This window comes from Lytechinus pictus, chromosome 19 (genome assembly GCF_037042905.1).
Source record: "Lytechinus pictus isolate F3 Inbred chromosome 19, Lp3.0, whole genome shotgun sequence".
NCBI classification, from domain to species: Eukaryota; Metazoa; Echinodermata; class Echinoidea; order Temnopleuroida; family Toxopneustidae; genus Lytechinus; species Lytechinus pictus.
The window spans coordinates 1,358,029-1,375,903 of NC_087263.1; the positions used below are offsets into that span (position 1 = coordinate 1,358,029).

General features: G+C 34.3%; 1 protein-coding gene across 1 annotated transcript; it reads left to right on the top strand.

Annotated features, from left to right (window-relative positions):
- Positions 1–1,652: 1,652 nt before the first annotated feature.
- LOC129283299 (uncharacterized) lies at positions 1,653–12,228 on the top strand. Its single transcript, XM_064114012.1, has 5 exons — positions 1,653–2,096; positions 4,647–4,707; positions 6,983–7,266; positions 7,868–7,979; positions 11,846–12,228. The coding sequence occupies exons 1-5, from the start codon at positions 1,934–1,936 to the stop codon at positions 12,135–12,137; spliced, it is 912 nt and encodes a 303-aa protein (XP_063970082.1). The 5' UTR covers positions 1,653–1,933; the 3' UTR covers positions 12,138–12,228.
- The last annotated feature ends 5,647 nt before the right edge of the window (positions 12,229–17,875 follow it).

The following is a 17,875-nucleotide window of genomic DNA, read 5'->3' on the forward strand; positions in this document are numbered from 1 at the left end:
TTCATATCAAACTCCTTTCGTATCATCATGAACATAGTATGTCATAATTATAATACATTGTGAATATTTAAATGTTTGACCTTAAATTATTGGGGCGTCAAAAAATTGGTACTCGAACGTATGCCTTTTCCCTATACGCACATGGACACCTTCCGATTATTTATGTTAATAAAAGTCCTATTTTATGTATGTTTTTATATTTATTTTTTAGATTCAATAACTGCCATTCTTTTCCTCTTACCCCTCGTACATCTAGAACAATTTAGGGCAACTTCTCAAAGGTCCCATAATTATTTTTTTCCGCCCACCAATAATATCACATGCTTCGATGACTGTGGCATCAAAATACTTTTACACGAATTAAAATATAAAGAAAAAAACGAATATGCCAAAACAGTCTAATATGGTACACACGCACCCAAATACGAACCCTCATCTTTTGTACAATTATACCGCACCATACTAGATGGGGCTTATACGTAAAGGCTGCTGTGCAAACCCTTTACTCCTGTTAAGGGTCTGAATGTGAGCCTATAATACCGTACGTGTGTACTGGACGCCCTCTAGCTCAGAATTGAAACAGCAAGTTCTGTATGTGCTAGTCTTTGCGTGGAGACCAACTTGTCAAAGTTTAAATCATGGCATGTGCCTGCAGCTAACCAATATTGCCCCGTCACACAAACCCTGCATTTTCCCCTCCCACTTTCTCCGCGAGTGTTTTTTCCCTCCTTGACATGACTATTTCCAAAGACAAACATGAGTATTTGTTTTACGAAAATGAACTGAAATAAATAAACAATTGTTATTTACTGCTCACATGTAACTGCATTCTTAAATAGTTACTTGCTGGTAGCTAGGCTATAGGGACTTGAACTTGACACCGATCAAGATAACAGGTAACAATCGTAGTTAATGAATAACTGCCTGAGGTACGACTATTCCACAAAATGTTTTATTGCATCGTATATAACATGACATGACGTATGTCGTCGGCTAACCTTTAAAGGGATTATCCGGGCTGAAAATAATCTGATTTAAACGTATAAAGAAAAATCTGACCAACAAAAAACTGAAAATTTTGTCAAAATCGGACAAGGAACAACAAACTATTGGCATTTCAAAGATTTGCATTATTCCGGTAAAACAGTTCTTGGTATTTCCTTATGAATATTAAATGAACAAATTGATGATGTCATATCCCCACTTGTTCTTTTGTATTTTATTAAATTAAATTAGGATTATTCTATTTTTTTATACCAAGAACTGAAAAAAAAATTATTGAGAACTGATTTATTCATTGCGGCAACTTTTTTTTTTAATTATAAAGGAGATATATTATTTACACATTTATGAAAAATGAAACAAATATGATTTCATGTAATAGCGTAAGAAAAGGGAAAGTAGGGATGTGACATCATCAGCCAATCTAATGAATATTCATGATGATATGCATACAACAATTTTCTCAAAATATTGCAAAACTTTAGTTCAATAACTTCGTTATTCATTGTCCGATTTTGATGAAATTTTCAGCGTTTTGCTCTGTGAATTTTACTTTATTTGTTAAGATGTAAATAGTTTTCAGACCGTATTACACCTTTAATATGATACCGTGTTCTCGTGCACCTAGCTCAAATCGGACCTGAACACGTACGTAGTGTTGGCGGGTAAGTACATCCTTTATAAAGCATTTAGTCTTTTATGCCCTCGCAAATCGGAATGTAAACACGTAGCATTCCAGCAAATATATACAATTTTTCAGTATTTCTAGTGTTTTGGACAATAATCTAGAAAAAGAGAAAATTTTAATGGGTAGTTTCTTTGGACGCGCCTGATATCCACTCGTCATTTGAAGTGCACCCCCCCCCCCCTCCCCCCGGATTTACAGTTTACCGAAACAGTCAACAGACGCCGGGCTAGCATTCCTATATACATGCACCTCTATATGCATAGCAGTTTGCTGTTGGTTTGGGCGAACTATTGTCATCACAGAAAATACTATCCGAATTGCTTTGGACATGTTGGAAGACTTCGCTTGCGCTCTACGACTGCAGCCAATCTCTACACCCGTGTTACAGAACCTATGTCATGTTCAGGTAGGATTTTTTTTTTGTACTCACCACTAGCTTATTCATTCATTTTTCATTTAATTTCATTTATTTGACCATTTAAAATCAACATGGTACATGAACATAATAAAATGAGTATCATACAAATCATCCATTGACTAACAAAATAATTTAAAAATGACCAGGACCCAAAAGAAGTAAAGCTGCTTATAAACTGGGCCCTACATAAAAATACATGTAAGACTTAGCCATGGACAACATTTTACTAAATATAACTTTAGTATACATACACTTAAATCGATTTATCGTAGTACTGGATTTTATATCGAAAGTTAGATTATTCAATTCACGTTCCCTAATAGAAGATTAAGAATTGTAGAGTAATGTTGAATGAAAAAGAGAAATGTGTAAGTTTTTGCTTTGACGAATTGGATTATTATGAAACGCAGAATTTGGTTGGAACATACCAATAAAAACAGGCGGTTAAAACGTTTGTGTGCAATTTACATGGATGTAAGTAAGTTATAGAAATAATTTTCATTTTCAGAAACAGTGGCAAACTTTAGGATAAGTGATGACTATTTGTAATTAACCGAGCTATGGGTTCCTGTTACTTATACATTTTGTCTAGCTTTGGTTTGTATGTATTTCCCCAAATTACATTGCAATAATTTAAATTGTTCAATGATAAATTTTCATTAATTTGTTCCTTGAGAGAATATTTGTAAACTTATACAAGACACCAGTTCTACGAACATTTTTAGAACAGACATAATCAATATGACATTTCCAATCAAGACACTCCTCGATGTAAATACCTAAAAATATATATTTTGCTTACGTTCAATAGAAACACTGTCTGTTTTAACAGATTCAATTGAATCAGGTATTTTCTTTTTCTTCTTATGAAAAATTGCATATTTTCTTTTATCATTATTTGTCACGTGGGAGTGACTTTTTTTTATTATTTACCAACTGCTGCTGGACACCAAATGATTAAGGAATACGTTTACTTATCAAAAGATTTAATTAAATCTCTTCAATCTTTCTTTTGATTTGTTTTACAACAATTGTGCATGAAAATATACATGAATATTGATAACAAAATATAACTTAACAATAATTGTTGACTCGAACCCCCATCATCCCTTCTGGCCCCTTGTTGCCCCTTGATGATTAGCCCCCAGATCAGAGAGATGTGGCTTCAACGAATTAGTGGACGAGATCGAGCCCCCAATGATGACATGAGTTTTGACGAATCATGTCGGTGGAGAACCGGCGGCAGCTGGGGTCGTTATCTCGTCACCGACGTAGTCCCTCAGTTTTAACTTCGACTGCCTATACTATCATCTGTGGTCTATTCTAGCTTCGGTGGTTCTCCCTGAATTACTGAAAATACCTCCTAATATACCCTACCGTTACTAGGACTAACTGTAAAATTTCTATAAAGTAATTCAAAGAATTTCAATAACAGATGAGTGCATACAGCAATATCTTTCTAACAAAAGACACTTTCTGTGCACTTGCACAAATCTATTCATTAAAGAGAACTATATATAACTATTTAAAACACTTGTACAAAATATGTCATCCACCTGATAGGGATGTGATGGATATTCATAACACATGTACATTTTTACCTAGGTCTAAATATTCACAACACATGAACTATCTTTATAAACTCAGAACATAAGTCTAATCAAAGGAATTAAATTTAATAAATTTCTTCCCTGACATTATTTAAAAACAGCTTATTGCAGTCATTTAAACCAAACATTCAGTTTTTATTTAATTCTTCATTTAAAAGGGAAACCACTTGTACTATGTTAGAATGTGAATGATACACGACAGTGTCATCTGCAAATAATGAAAAATTAGGTAATTTAGGCGAATTGACAATGTCATTGATATAAATAATAAAAAGAAGCGGTCCAAGTACTGATCCCTGTAGTACTCCAATGTCAACATTCATATAATCAGATTCAACACCATCGACTACCACATACTGTTTTCTATTAAGTGAATAATCAGAAAACCATTGGTGTGGAACACCACGAATACCATAATGATATAATTTAAAAGTAAAATATGGTGGTCGATGTTGTACAACGCCTACTTAGCTTGTTGTACTCGAGCAAATGGGAGGCTGAATGCCAAACATTCCTACCGTTGCACAAAAGGGGTCCGACCACTTGACCGAAGGCCCGTGAGGCCGAAGGTCCGCGAGGCCAAAGTTTCGCGAGACCGACTTTGTTTTTATTTTATTTTCCTTCATCAGGTGCCGAGTGGTTTAAGGCGCCTCGTTGCAGCGGCGTATTCAGAGAGGGAGGGGGCAGAGCCAAATTTCTCCCGGTAACTCCGTCTACAATTAGTGACATAGCTAGGATTTCAGTTTAGGGGCGGTAGTGAGCACGGGAAGCGCGCTCCCTTGGAGGTGCAGGAAGGGGGAGTGCCCCCCGCGAGAAGCGTGGAAGCTCGATCCGACGTTCCTGTGAATCGTTCTTTAAATCATATCATTTTTAGCCCGGAGCATCCCTTTAAGTCAAATATATTTTTCTTTTCTTTCAAATTCTCAAGATGTCTCACAAGCAACTGCAACAATTTCAACAGGAGCAGCAAGTATGTCAGCACCACCAAAGTACGTAAACAAATCAATACTTTAGACCTATAGCTAGTGTAGGGACTACACATTGGTGGTGCAACCAGAGCGTTTATAATTATACTTACGATCGTAGTCTGCAAGAATACATCGAATTAAAAAAAATGGTTATCAGATATCATACCTCAAGATAATTACAATTACATTGCATTTAAATTTGATTTCTGAAAATCATTTCCAAATTACCAAAATGGGGATATCAAACAGTGGTCATGGTGGTTATCTCTGAAAAGGACATTCTCTTAACATGCTTAAGAAAAAATGTGCAAGTCGGAATACTTGAACAAATTCCCGTATACCTGCATATTTCTGAAAAGTTGAGAATATTAGTTTTCAGTTTTCTGCTTTCTATGGTAAGCAGTTAAAAACAATAACACAACATGCCAAAAAATCTGTCCCACGTGTTCTAGCAGAAATCCTGGCATGAATGTCATCTTCGTTTTCCCTTTTGATATTAAATGATGCATGCCCGAGCCATCCGTGAGGAGCTGTATGGCAAGTATACAGGGTGTTTAGAATAAAGATAACTGAAGTTCACAGGTCAACTGTATTAAGAGTAAATTATTCATTCTTGTGATTATATATATATGACTGAGCAACTCATTATTTATTTTTATTACTATTTTTTTTTATTCATTTATTTTTCTATTTAGCATAACTTATTTCTTAATTTTATCTCATTTCTAATTCATAAAATGTACTTATAAAATGGGGCCTTCCCCCTACGAGCTCTGCTTTTAAGTTGGTCTCTTTCCCTTTCGAATTCGTATTATAAAAATTGATTTTAATATTGTATTTTGTAAATATGTATATTGAACTATCATTATGAATATAAAAAGATTGAAAGAGGAAATAAATGAATTGAATTGAATCTTTCATCTGACATCTTGCTTACGTCATATTGTTACGGGTTACAGAGCTATGGTCCTTTGAAGGCGAAGGGTACACAATCTACTTTTCCAAGTGTTGGGTTTTAACGTACATGCACGATATCCAAATTGTTGATAGATTTTGGTTTCATCAAAGTTGTCTCTGCAAATTTCTGTGAAATATTACCGTTCTAATATTTCTTTGCGAGTGAATGTAAGATAATTGGTGTCTAGCTGCAATTTTGGTTGAACATAATTATCCTTGGTGACTTGCAGGCACATGTTTTACATGTTCTTCGTCACAATCCCGCATTTTTTTTGTAAAGGAACGTAACACATGCAACGTCGACAGGGGTACGTTGAATGGTGCAAAAGGTGTGGATGAATAACTGGTTCAACATAAATTGAAGGTGGGCAGGTGATATGTCAATGCTAGTCACTCACAAACAAGTTAAGATGGGATAGCCTTTAACATTTAAAGGGAAAATCTATGATAAAACCTAAACCTTACAACAATGCTGATTTCGTGCATGTACATGTACATTAAAACCCAAACTTGGAAAAAGTAGGTTTTGTACCATTCGCGTTCAAATTAGGACAATAGCTCTGTGATTCGCGACAATTGTGTGAGGTAAGCAAAGGTGTAAAATGAAAGTTAATGAGTTACTAAGTCATGTTGTAGTCTTGAATTAGTTGGCCTTTGAACTACGGTTTACTTTTTTTAGAAACACCCTGTATACATGTAGCTACATGTATGTGTATGTTGGAAGCATTCGCAGGTATTTTTTAAAGAAAATAGATATATATTTTAGTAAGTATTGTGAGATTCACTGTTCCAAATTCTAAAGTTCCATCGAAATCTGATTTAAAAATAAATTTAATAAATTTTAGAATTTAGCAATATTTTTTTTAAAAAGGTGATATTGCATAATGAAATGAATATTCATTAGGTGGGCTGATGATGTCACAATCCCACTTTGCCTTTTCTTTTGTTATCACATGAATCATATTTATTTCATTTTGTTTTTCATAAATGTGTGATAATACGTCTCCCTTATTATGAAAGAAGTTACATCAATGAATATCTTATGCATTAAATCAGTTGCCAGTCTATGTTTAATTCATGGAGGAAAGAATCAAATAGACATTATTTCTTGTAAAGAAATACAAAAAGAACAATGTGCTCATTGAATATTCACGAGGATATGCATATAAAACTGTTTCATTGAACTAATGCGTATCTTTAAAATGTTAACTCTGCTATTCCTAGTCAGATTTTAAACATCTCTGCAAATTATGGAAAGAGAAGATCATTTTTATACTTGGTGATAAATAATGCATCATATTAGTATCAGCGTTTACTATTTCTTTTCCCACAATTACAGCACCGTCAGTGAGAAAGAACTTTTGAAGTTGTCACGGAAAATTGAACCCAGTTACTATAAAAGTGTGGGCATTAATCTGAGCATCCCCAATGCAACACTGACTAGTATCAAGGAACGTAACCCAGAGAACAGCGATGCATTGCTGACAGTATTTACAACATGGATGAACAGTCAACGTCCAGACACAAATATGAGGACTCTTCTTGCAGAGGCTTTACGAGAAAGTGACTTAGACTTACTTTCTCACCAGTTGGTTTCTGGAAATTTATTAACAAAGTCGCCAGGTGAGGAGAAGGGCTCCAGTTAAGTTAGCTGCCTAAAATCTGGATGACGGGGTTCAACTTATGACTATAGTATTGACAGCAGTAGGCTACATCGGTTTGCACTTACTCTCCTTCTTTATATACTCCATAGTCTCTAAAACACGATAAACAAATTGGTGATTCCAAATTATTTAACATGAACTAAAGAAGAAATTCGTGTTCAGCCGAGATTAAGAATGACAGTATGATATTGTGAGAGAACTTTGTCGATCAAGTAATATGAATGTACATAAAACCCACAGCATGCACAGATTCGAATTGATGCTGCATTAGCAAGCAGGCTGAATGACAAACTGTTTTTCTGTTTGTCATGAAAAAAAAAACCCTTGGAATTACAAATCGGCGCATGGAGATTCGAGAGATAAAGACCGTTGATGCATTTGAATGCATTGGCCATTGATGTATTAGATTGAATGTATGATCAAATGAACGGGATTTATTTATACATGGGGTGTTGAACGGCATCAAAAAATTAAATGTGAATATTCATCTAATACATCAAGACAACCTTGACCCTTTGTAAAATCTGTTTATCAAGTGTCTTTTTTTTTTATTAAAACAGCTACAGTTATACCAGAGAGAGGAGCATGTTCACCATCAACGATACCGATAGCAACCCAATATGCTGCCAATCATCATGTACTATACCCTGGTTCTTGCTCTACTGAATCAAGGTAAATATCAGATGGTAATAAAGATATATGAATTCCTTTCTCTTATAAAATGATAAACACCTGGGATTAGCAAAGCTAAATGAAAAAGAATATTGTGATATCTTAGTTTGATTCATCCATGTACAGAAAGGTATCAAGACGTTTGAATTTAAAGGTCAAGTCCACCCCAGAAAAAAAATTGAGTTGGATAAATAAAGGAAATTAAACATGAATAACGCTAAAAACTTCATCAAAATCGGGTGTAAAATAAGAAAATTATGAAATTTAAAAGTTTCGCTTATTTCTCACAAACAGTTCTATGCTCAACTCAGTGATATGCAAATGATAGAGTCGATGATGTCACTTACTCACTATTTCTTTAGTTTTTTTATTGTCTGAAGTATAATTTTTACAAATAGAGATGATCTTATTTCAACAGTTCAACACTGCAGTCCTTTGGGTTCTAGTGACCATGCTATATTGCTCTTCAAACTGAACTGTTATAATGATCAGTCCAGTAGCATGAAAAAAGTATTTCTTTATGACAAAGCTAATTTTGTTGATATGAGGGAAGCCTTGGCTTCATTAGACTGGCGTACTCTCTTTGCATCTACAGATAATGATGTCGAAAGGCAATGGTGCATCTTCAAAGGTAAATTGAAAGCTGCTCAGGACAAGTACATTCCAACAAGAACAATTTCTAGAACACAATCGTGGGGCAAGAAAGGTGATTTCCCATAGATAAAGAAACTCTTTCACTAATAAAGAAAAAACATAGGAGTTGGGAGCGTTATCTTAGAGATAAAGCAGAAAGAAAGAAGAAGACTTATAACAGGCTTCGAAATAGGGTCAAAACAGCTACTAGAAGACTCCAGAAAAAACTATGAAAAAAAATATCGCTAAGGCAGTTAAATTGAATCCAAAGAGATTTTGGCAATATGCGCATTTCAAAACAAAGATTAGAACTGGAGTGGCATCTCTTAGGAATCCACAAACGGCTGAACTTGCTGAGGAGGATCGAGATAAAGCAGACATTTTACTTGATTATTTTTCAACTGTTTATACCTCTGAGCCTCCTGGTGATATTCCTACCCCTGCTCAGCATAGTGTAGTTGAAGATTTTGGTGAAATTGTGGTAAATGAAGATGATGTCCTTTCTTTGCTTTCCAAACTTGATGTTTCCAAGTCTCCAGGGCCAGATGGGTTCCATCCTAGGACTTTACATGAAGTAGCTCCAGCAATTGCTCTACCTTTGAGTATCATTTATCAAACCTCTTTGCAGAAAGGTGTTGTTCCCTGTGACTGGAAATCTGCCAATGTGAGTGCCGTTTTTACAAAAAGTGATAGATCGCTTCCATCAAATTATAGGCCGATAAGCCTTACATGTATAGTTTGTAAACTTTTGGAATCCATTTTACGCAATGAGATCCTTGATCATATGAATTCAAATAGATTTTTCAGTGATAGGCAGTATGGTTTTTTGCCTGGTCGTTCTACTATGCTTCAGTTGCTTAATGTCGTTGATGAGTGGTCTAAAGCTCTCGAAGAAAGGGGTAAAATCGATGTAATTTATTTAGACTTCATGAAGGCCTTTGACAAGGTACCTCACCGTCGACTGCTTGAAAGTTTTGGTATAAATGAACAGGCGGTTAGTTGGATCGAGGCATTTCTTGTTGGAAGGAGACAGAGAGTGTGTGTGAATGGCGAGTACTCAAGTTGGGGACATGTAGATAGCGGAATTCCGCAAGGTAGTGTCCTTGGACCTGTGTTTTTTTTATTTTATTTATTAATGATCTCCCAGATGTTGTTACTGAAATTAATGTTTATCTTTTTGCTGATGATACCAAGTTGTTCAAGTATATAAGAGATCAGAATGATTGCAATTCGCTCCAGAGAGATCTTGACCATCTGAAATGCTGGTCAGAAAAATGGCTGCTGAAATTCAACCCCAAGAAATGTAGTGTACTCTCTATTAGTAACACGCAGGACCGACAGGAAGCTTTTGCATACACTTTAATGAATGATGCGCTTGAACATGTCACCTCCGAAAGGGACTTGGGTGTTGTAATTGATGATAAACTCAGCTTTGAAGAGCACATGCAATCGAAGATAAACAAGGCCAACAGGCTAATGGGTTTGATCAGACGAACTTTTCTAGACAAAAATAACTTTGCATTGTTGTATAAGTCGCTTGTCCGACCACAAGTTGAGTATGCCCATGCTGTGTGGAACCCCGTACTGAAGAAACATATACATGCATTAGAGAACGTACAAAGAAGGGCAACAAAATTAGTCCCAGAATTAAGGAAGCTTTCCTATCCACAACGACTTAAAAGGTTAAAAATCCCAACTCTGGCCTATCGAAGAGTTCGTGGTGACATGATTGAAACATATAAACACTTTAATAATTATGATCTATGTACAAAACTTAAAATATAGTGAACATACCAGAGGTCACAGTAAAATTGTTCATACCAAGGACAAAGACCCATAAATATAGGAATTCTTTTTATGTTAGAATACGTAAAACATGGAATAGCCTAAATAATGAAGTTGTCACTGCCCCAAGTGTGCACAGTTTTGAAGCTGCCCTGGATAGATGCTGGAAAAATGAGCCAATAAAATATGACTACGAAAGCCCTGTTCCCGGAAGTGAGCCAGCCATCTTGAGGAGGAAAAACCTAGAACTGAATACAAAGGCATAACATGCCTACATTCAGAAACTTCCCTAGGTATCCCTAGGTATACAATAGTTCAATAATTTGACAATTAGGACCCCCTTGCTTGAACCACAAAATGTTAAAATAATGAAATTACAGTGTTCATGGAGGAATAAAAATTTGTTTCACATGACAAAGATGAGAAAATCTAAATATTTCATATTTCATATAATAAAATACCAAAGAAATAGTGAGAGGGTGACGTCATCGGCTCCCTCATATGCATACAAACCAGGATGTGCATATAACTGTTTTGAAAAATTAAGCGAAACTTTAAAATGTTGTAACTTTCTTATTTTACATCCGATTTTGATGAAATTTTCAGTGTTATGCTTGTTTGACTTTTCTCTTTCTATTCAAATCAGCTTTTTGTTGGGGCTGACTTGTCCTTTAAATGGTAAGGTAACATAGACAATTTTAACTTAAATTCAAATATCCATTTATCAAAGAACAAAGCCTTGTATAAAATAAACAAACCCATTATCAAATAAGGAAAGTCAATATCTGAAGAGTTTACTCCGCAAATAGTAAACATACTTAATATGAATGTGAATATCATATAACAGTGGTAGTGCAGAACATATTCTTTGGAGGATATGGAAATCTGTTTTGATCTAAAGTTTATTTCTTTGTATTTATAAAACTTTTTCCGAAACAAAAAATGGGATAAAAATTCATATTGCAATCATTGTCTATAAATTTCTGAAATACACGCATTATATTTAAAGATGAATGCTCACAATGAAACCTTCTTGGAGGACAATGAAACTGCCCAAGGGAGGGCGCTATATATCTAACATTTAAATCGGCAGTCGAAAAATCAACTGCTTCGTAAAATTGCCACGATTGCCGTATAAGATGATGCTCGAATACATTTTAACAATACAGGTCCTTTATCATAGCATTAGCCGGTCTTCATGACCTTTTTTTAAAACGCCGTTATGAGTGATCTTTACCTTGGTGAGTCATCTTTATCACTCTCTTTATATAATTCAACCTTGGCAGAAGAATAAGTCCATTTAGATGATTAAAAACGGTACATATAAAGGAGTTTGCAAATAACCAAAGGATATAACGATCATTGCAGTCATTATCATCATCGTCGAACATCATCGCCATCAATTATCATCTTCATAATTTTCAAAGTTTATTCTACGTTTTCTGTAGAGCACCAAGGGAAGAGTCTGGGAAGGATTTCGATGACATTCTGAGGGAAATTGCTAAGCGAGTCAACAAAAGACAGGATGTCGATGATCTTGGCTGTAAACTGGGATTTCATCCGTCAGAAATAGAATCATACTATGAGAATAACAGGAATGCATCATACATGGGCACGCTACAGATGCTTCGTGATTGGAGGAAAAGAACAATTGAAGCAGAAGAACAAACACTGATGAGACAAGCCCTTGTTGGCATCAAGTACATTCGTTTGGCTAACGAGCTCCTGCCTGAGTGTTGATAAGCTATTGATCCTATCCAAAATGAAAATAATAAAAAGAAATTGAATTCTTTCGCCTAAATGTATCGATTTATTTGAACCATCAATAAAAAGTAGCAATCTAAAAGTCGTACAGTATGAGCAATTTTCACAACCATTCGAATTTTTATTAGCCTGGAATTTTATTGGATTCCTACAAACTGTCTGTAACCATAGACCAGAGACTAGATAATCTTTGAAGATTTGTATTGTGATTATGGTAGAAGAGGCTTATGATTTACCGAGTGCATGGTCTTGAAGACAACTGTTTGGATGGTGGAATGAAGAAAATTTTCATGTCGAATATAAATGGAAAAGATTTAGGCAATGAAGATAAATACATAATAGAATAAATATAATCGATGATACAATATGAATATCTTCTGTTCTCATTAAATGAGCTAAGAGAACATATACACAATCATTTCACTCCGTGGCTGTTATCTATTTCAAATGTTTAACGCAGTAAATGACAAATTCTTGTATTGCATGTCATATTATAAAAATTGTGTATTAAGCTTATGTTACAAGACATGTAGTCGAAATGGGGTACTATATTTCAGCTATATTGCACGCATATTATATATATATATTTATGTATAAAAATTTATACTCGTATAGAATGTTATAACGCGACTAAACAAAGATATTTTTGTGTAACTAACAAACGAGAGGAAGTGCCTATACATGTATATTAAAATATTATGCCATGTTTGTCTTCTTTATCAACGCTTAATGTATCATAGAAATGGTTATACATAATTATCTTTTCATCATGATTACGCTGTAATTAAGATGAAATTCAAGTGAAATAATAATTTTATGATTACAATTTAGAAATACATAAAAAATACTTAGTAACTCATACAAGAAATATGTTACTTGTCAATAAAAACGATACTCAGAAATGTACGAAAAAAAGTTTCTGCTAAGGTTAAAGTGGTTCATATTTATTAACATTTCTTTTTAGAATATCGCCATGTATTTATACCATGTGAGACTACCTTACTTCAATGAGAACGAATAAATACCTAATAACAGAGATGAATTTAAACCAAATATTGATGTCCAAACATTTACGTTTCCCTAATGTCGCATATTTACTAATTCTATGTCTTTTCATTGTTTGTTAAAATACAAAGAGCCAAATTATGGAACCCTAACATATATGGTGTAGGCCTAATGTAGGTCTATAAAAATTACAATATGCAATGTGTCCCATACAAAAAAAAAATCGGTATTCAGAGATAAACTTCACAATTTTTTTAATGCGTTTTTACCATAAATTTGATACTCATGGCAAGATTCGAATCTTATCTGTAATTTGAAACCAACAGCTGAGCAAATCGTTTACACATGGCAGATTACAAACAATAAATGTTGAAGCATATCGGGAATGAATGGCGCCCACAGTGTGAAGTAAGATTGCGACGAAAGTAAAAACTCTTATTTGCCCACTAGCTTTCTGAAATTACAATGTGTTGATTTTGGGGAGAGGTTCACTAACTTTTGAGCACCACTGTATATCTGTACGATATATTCATAGTGAAATTTTATTTTATTTACAACTATATCTAGGCCTATATGATATATAAAAAATCAATGCAATGATAAAGCTATGAAGTCAATTAAAAAATACATGCATGTATTTTAGTGCACCATGCATGACCAAGTAAGATGTTACGTGTCACCAATAAGGACAATTGCAATAATACTCAGAAATGTATCAAATGTATACTTAGGCTTTAAGTAGTTGAAATGTATCAACAAAAAATTTCAGAACATTACTTGTATATATAACATGTGAGACTCCAATGAGAACGAATAAATGCAAGAAAAGAGAAAGATTTGAACCGAATATTGATGTCCAAACAGTGACGCATACATTATAATTCTCTGTCTTTTCGTTGGTTGTTGAAATATAAAGAGCCAAACTTGGAGACCCTGGCATATAAGGTTTGGGCCTATGAAGGCTTTTATGAAAAAAAAATCTTTATTTGATGAGTATCATATATATATATTTTTTCATTTTATATAAGATTTTGTCCGACATTGTGAAGATTGCAACGAAAGCAACAACTATTTTAGCCCACTAGATTTCTCAATTGTGGATATTGCATTATATCCCAAAAATGTCTGGTGTAAATGCATTGAATTTGAACCAGAAAGGTGTATGTATATACAGGTATGAGTATATGATATTGTGGAAATATAGTTATGTAAATATCGAAATTTGTATAGTTCAATGCATGATAGGCCTATTGTGTGATGTAACTGATGGTGGATTTCATTATGTTTTATTACCTTGAAATTATAAATAAATGTTAGTGAAATATATGAAATGGTTAATGTATATTGCATGTAAATCGTAGACAAGTACCAGTATATATATAGTCAAAATTTTGACATTTCTAATTCTTGCAAGTATGTCATTTGACGTATAATATATCATGCGTGACTATCAACACAGGAAATTAATATTGATGACATAAAATTTTAACCAAATATCAAGAATATTAATATCCAGATTGACTATGGCTAGATTACATTGATACCATTTCATTGTCTTTTTCATTTGAAATAATAATGATAATAATAACAATATACACTACTGCGTGATTTATATACATGTATGTATAAATGCGCATTACAATATTTAAAAGGTGAAATAGAAATAAGATAGGTAACCTAAATGTAAAATTAAGTTATACGGGGAAGAGGGAAGCCTGCTGTCTCGTCAAATTATATAATAAAAAGTGACTTATTTAGGACCCTATTGATACTTTCTTTTAAAAAGTAGGTTTTTAGTTTACTTTTGAACAAGGTAACATGTGATGCGTTTCTTATTGAGGAATAAAGACCACACCAGAGTTTGGGTGCAGCACTATAACAAAGGAACAATCACACAGTGTATAATCTTTGAAAAAAAAATTGCAATAAAAAACTAAACCTATAGAACGTGCATGGGCAAAAGTCCCAGGGGAGGGCAGGGGGCGTGTCCCCCTACCCAAAATAGTAGGGGGACACATCAAAACCCAAATAAAACATGTATTTTGGACAAGATTTCCTTACATTTAGGGTGATAATTTTCTTTTTAATTGCTTGTCAAATTTTCCAGCCCCTTGTCCCCAATACCTTTGGGGATAGATTTCCGCCCTTGCTATAGAATATAGATTATCGATGACATAATATTGTGAATATATTATGTTTGCATTAATTTAACTTAAAGAACACATACACAATCATTCCACCGCGTGACTGCTATCAAGGTCAAAATCTTTAACGTTATCTATGTGAAATTCCTTTATTGCCTTTTACATTTTGAAAATTGTGTATGTATGCTTTAATATGCTGCAAAAATGCGAAATGAAGTATATCCCAATACATCGCAGCTGAATATTTTATTAAATCTGATATCATGTACATGAACGTTGAGTAACACCTTTATGTCACTAATGACAGGGTAAATTCTAAAATTCAAATTAGTTAGAAATATCGCTCAATAATTATCGATCATACATGATCATGAATATGTTCTGTCGGAAATTGTTTCACCGAGGACCAAAGCGCATAATAAATCCACTTCTAACTTTTGACATATTCCTGTGTTGCATTGTATTCTCAGAGAAGTGTGATATGTGAGTCCTGTTTGCAAGAAGTCGATATTACATTTTCAGTATAATAATATATATCGCACAGACAATAGGTGTAAATGAAATTACATTTTCCCTATGTTAGTTGGGTCCATGTAAATACATATAAGGGTGTTCACAAAACGAAGAAAGAAGACTGAGGACGCGTATTCAGAAAACATATTCAATTTATAGAGAGAAATTGATAAAAACTATGCTTTCCCGGAGAACGCTATTTAGTGAAGTAAAATGAATAAACAGAATTAAAGAAAACTGTTGCTTGTTTTACAAGATTATACACACCTACTAACAGTGTACAAAATCAAGACCGAAAACCCAAGCCTTCGCCTCTGGGCATGCGTTAAACAAATTAACTTTAAAGGACAAGCCCATCCCAACAAAAATTTGATTTGAATAAAAAGGGCAAAATCCAACAAACATAACACTGAAAATTTCATCACAATCGGATGTGAAATAAGAAAGTTATGACATTTTTAAGTTTTGCTTAATTTCACAAAACAGTTATATGCTCATCCCGGTCGGTATATGCAAATGAGGGAACTGATGACATCACTCACTATTTCTTTTGTATTTTTATTATATGAAATATGAAATATCCTTAATTTCTCCTCATTGTCCCATGAAAAAAAGTTTCATTTCTCCTTGAACATGTGGAATTACCATTGTTTAACATTTTATGGTTCAGTCAAGTTGGACCTTATTGTCAAATCTGTAAAAATTGAAATATTGTGTAATTCAAACAATAAAATAACAAAAGAAAAAGTGAGTGAGGGACATCATTGATTCTCTCATTTTGCAAGTGACTAAATTGTACATGTATAACTATTTTGTGAAAAATAAGCGAAACTTTTAAATGTCATAACTTTCTTATTTTACATCCGATTTTGATGACATTTTCAGCATTATGCTTGTCTGATTTTCCTCTATTGATTCAAATCAACATTTTTCTGAGATGGACTTGACTTTTAATTACCTGACGCGAATAAAATAACGTTCTGATCATTTAGGTTTGTGTTGCTTTCTTGATTGGTCATTGGATCGATCAATATTATTTAATGATGAGGTGCAGTGGCCGAGTGGTCTTAAGTCCGGGGTTCGATCCCCGGCCGCGGCACCTATGCCCGTGAGCAAGGCATTTAATCAACAATGCTCTTTTATCCTGCTTCCAAATAAATTGCGATGCTATATGCATTATTGGTAACTAGGTATGCACTTGTTTAAAAAAAAATGATCAGTTTGTCCAATTTTAATGTTCAATATTCAATTTGGTATTAAAGAGAAATTAACAAAAGTTTCTGTTCCCTACAACATAATAAGTGCTCGCTTTGGCCACTTTTGAATATTTTTCTACCCAAAGGAAACAGAGAATGAATCCGGTTAAGCTACTTGGGGTAGAACCTATTGGTATGTAAGGAACCACTATTTTATAGTAATTTATTCTCCAACTCATTTGGCTTGGGGCTTTAATCGAACTAGAAAAAATAAAAAGTGGACCCTATCTGAACAGGACCATGTACGTGTTACATTACTAGTATGCAGTTTTTTTTTTCAGAGGGGCCATGGCCACAAGCCCTCGACCCCCTCCCCCCCCCCCCTCTCTCTCTCTCTCTCCCCCGCGGACATCACCCCCACCACACCCAAGATCCCCGGTCAAGCAAGGGTCCGCATGCGAACTTTGTCGGTCTCGACGTTATGTTAAAAAAAAAAACGAAGCGTAAATAATAAACACACAATAATGATCTACCTGCATAGTTTAGTGTATATAGGGTCTTTGGGCAAAGACTAGATGAGATCTGACCTTGCGCAATACGTGCCTTCCCTTTATGATATTATTGATTCATGATTGAGCGTCGGTTATGCATTGTGGATACTTCGTTTATCACATTGCGTCTAAATGCAGATGGTTGGACTCATCAATACCGGGGTTCGAATCTTGGTGTTTCCACACGCGCCACCGACAATTTTCATCTTGACTCACAGGATTTTTGTTTCATTTAATGTTAATGACTTATCATATTTGAGATTTGTTTGATTGATTTCAGGCTGTTTGTTTCATCGCGAGGCTCT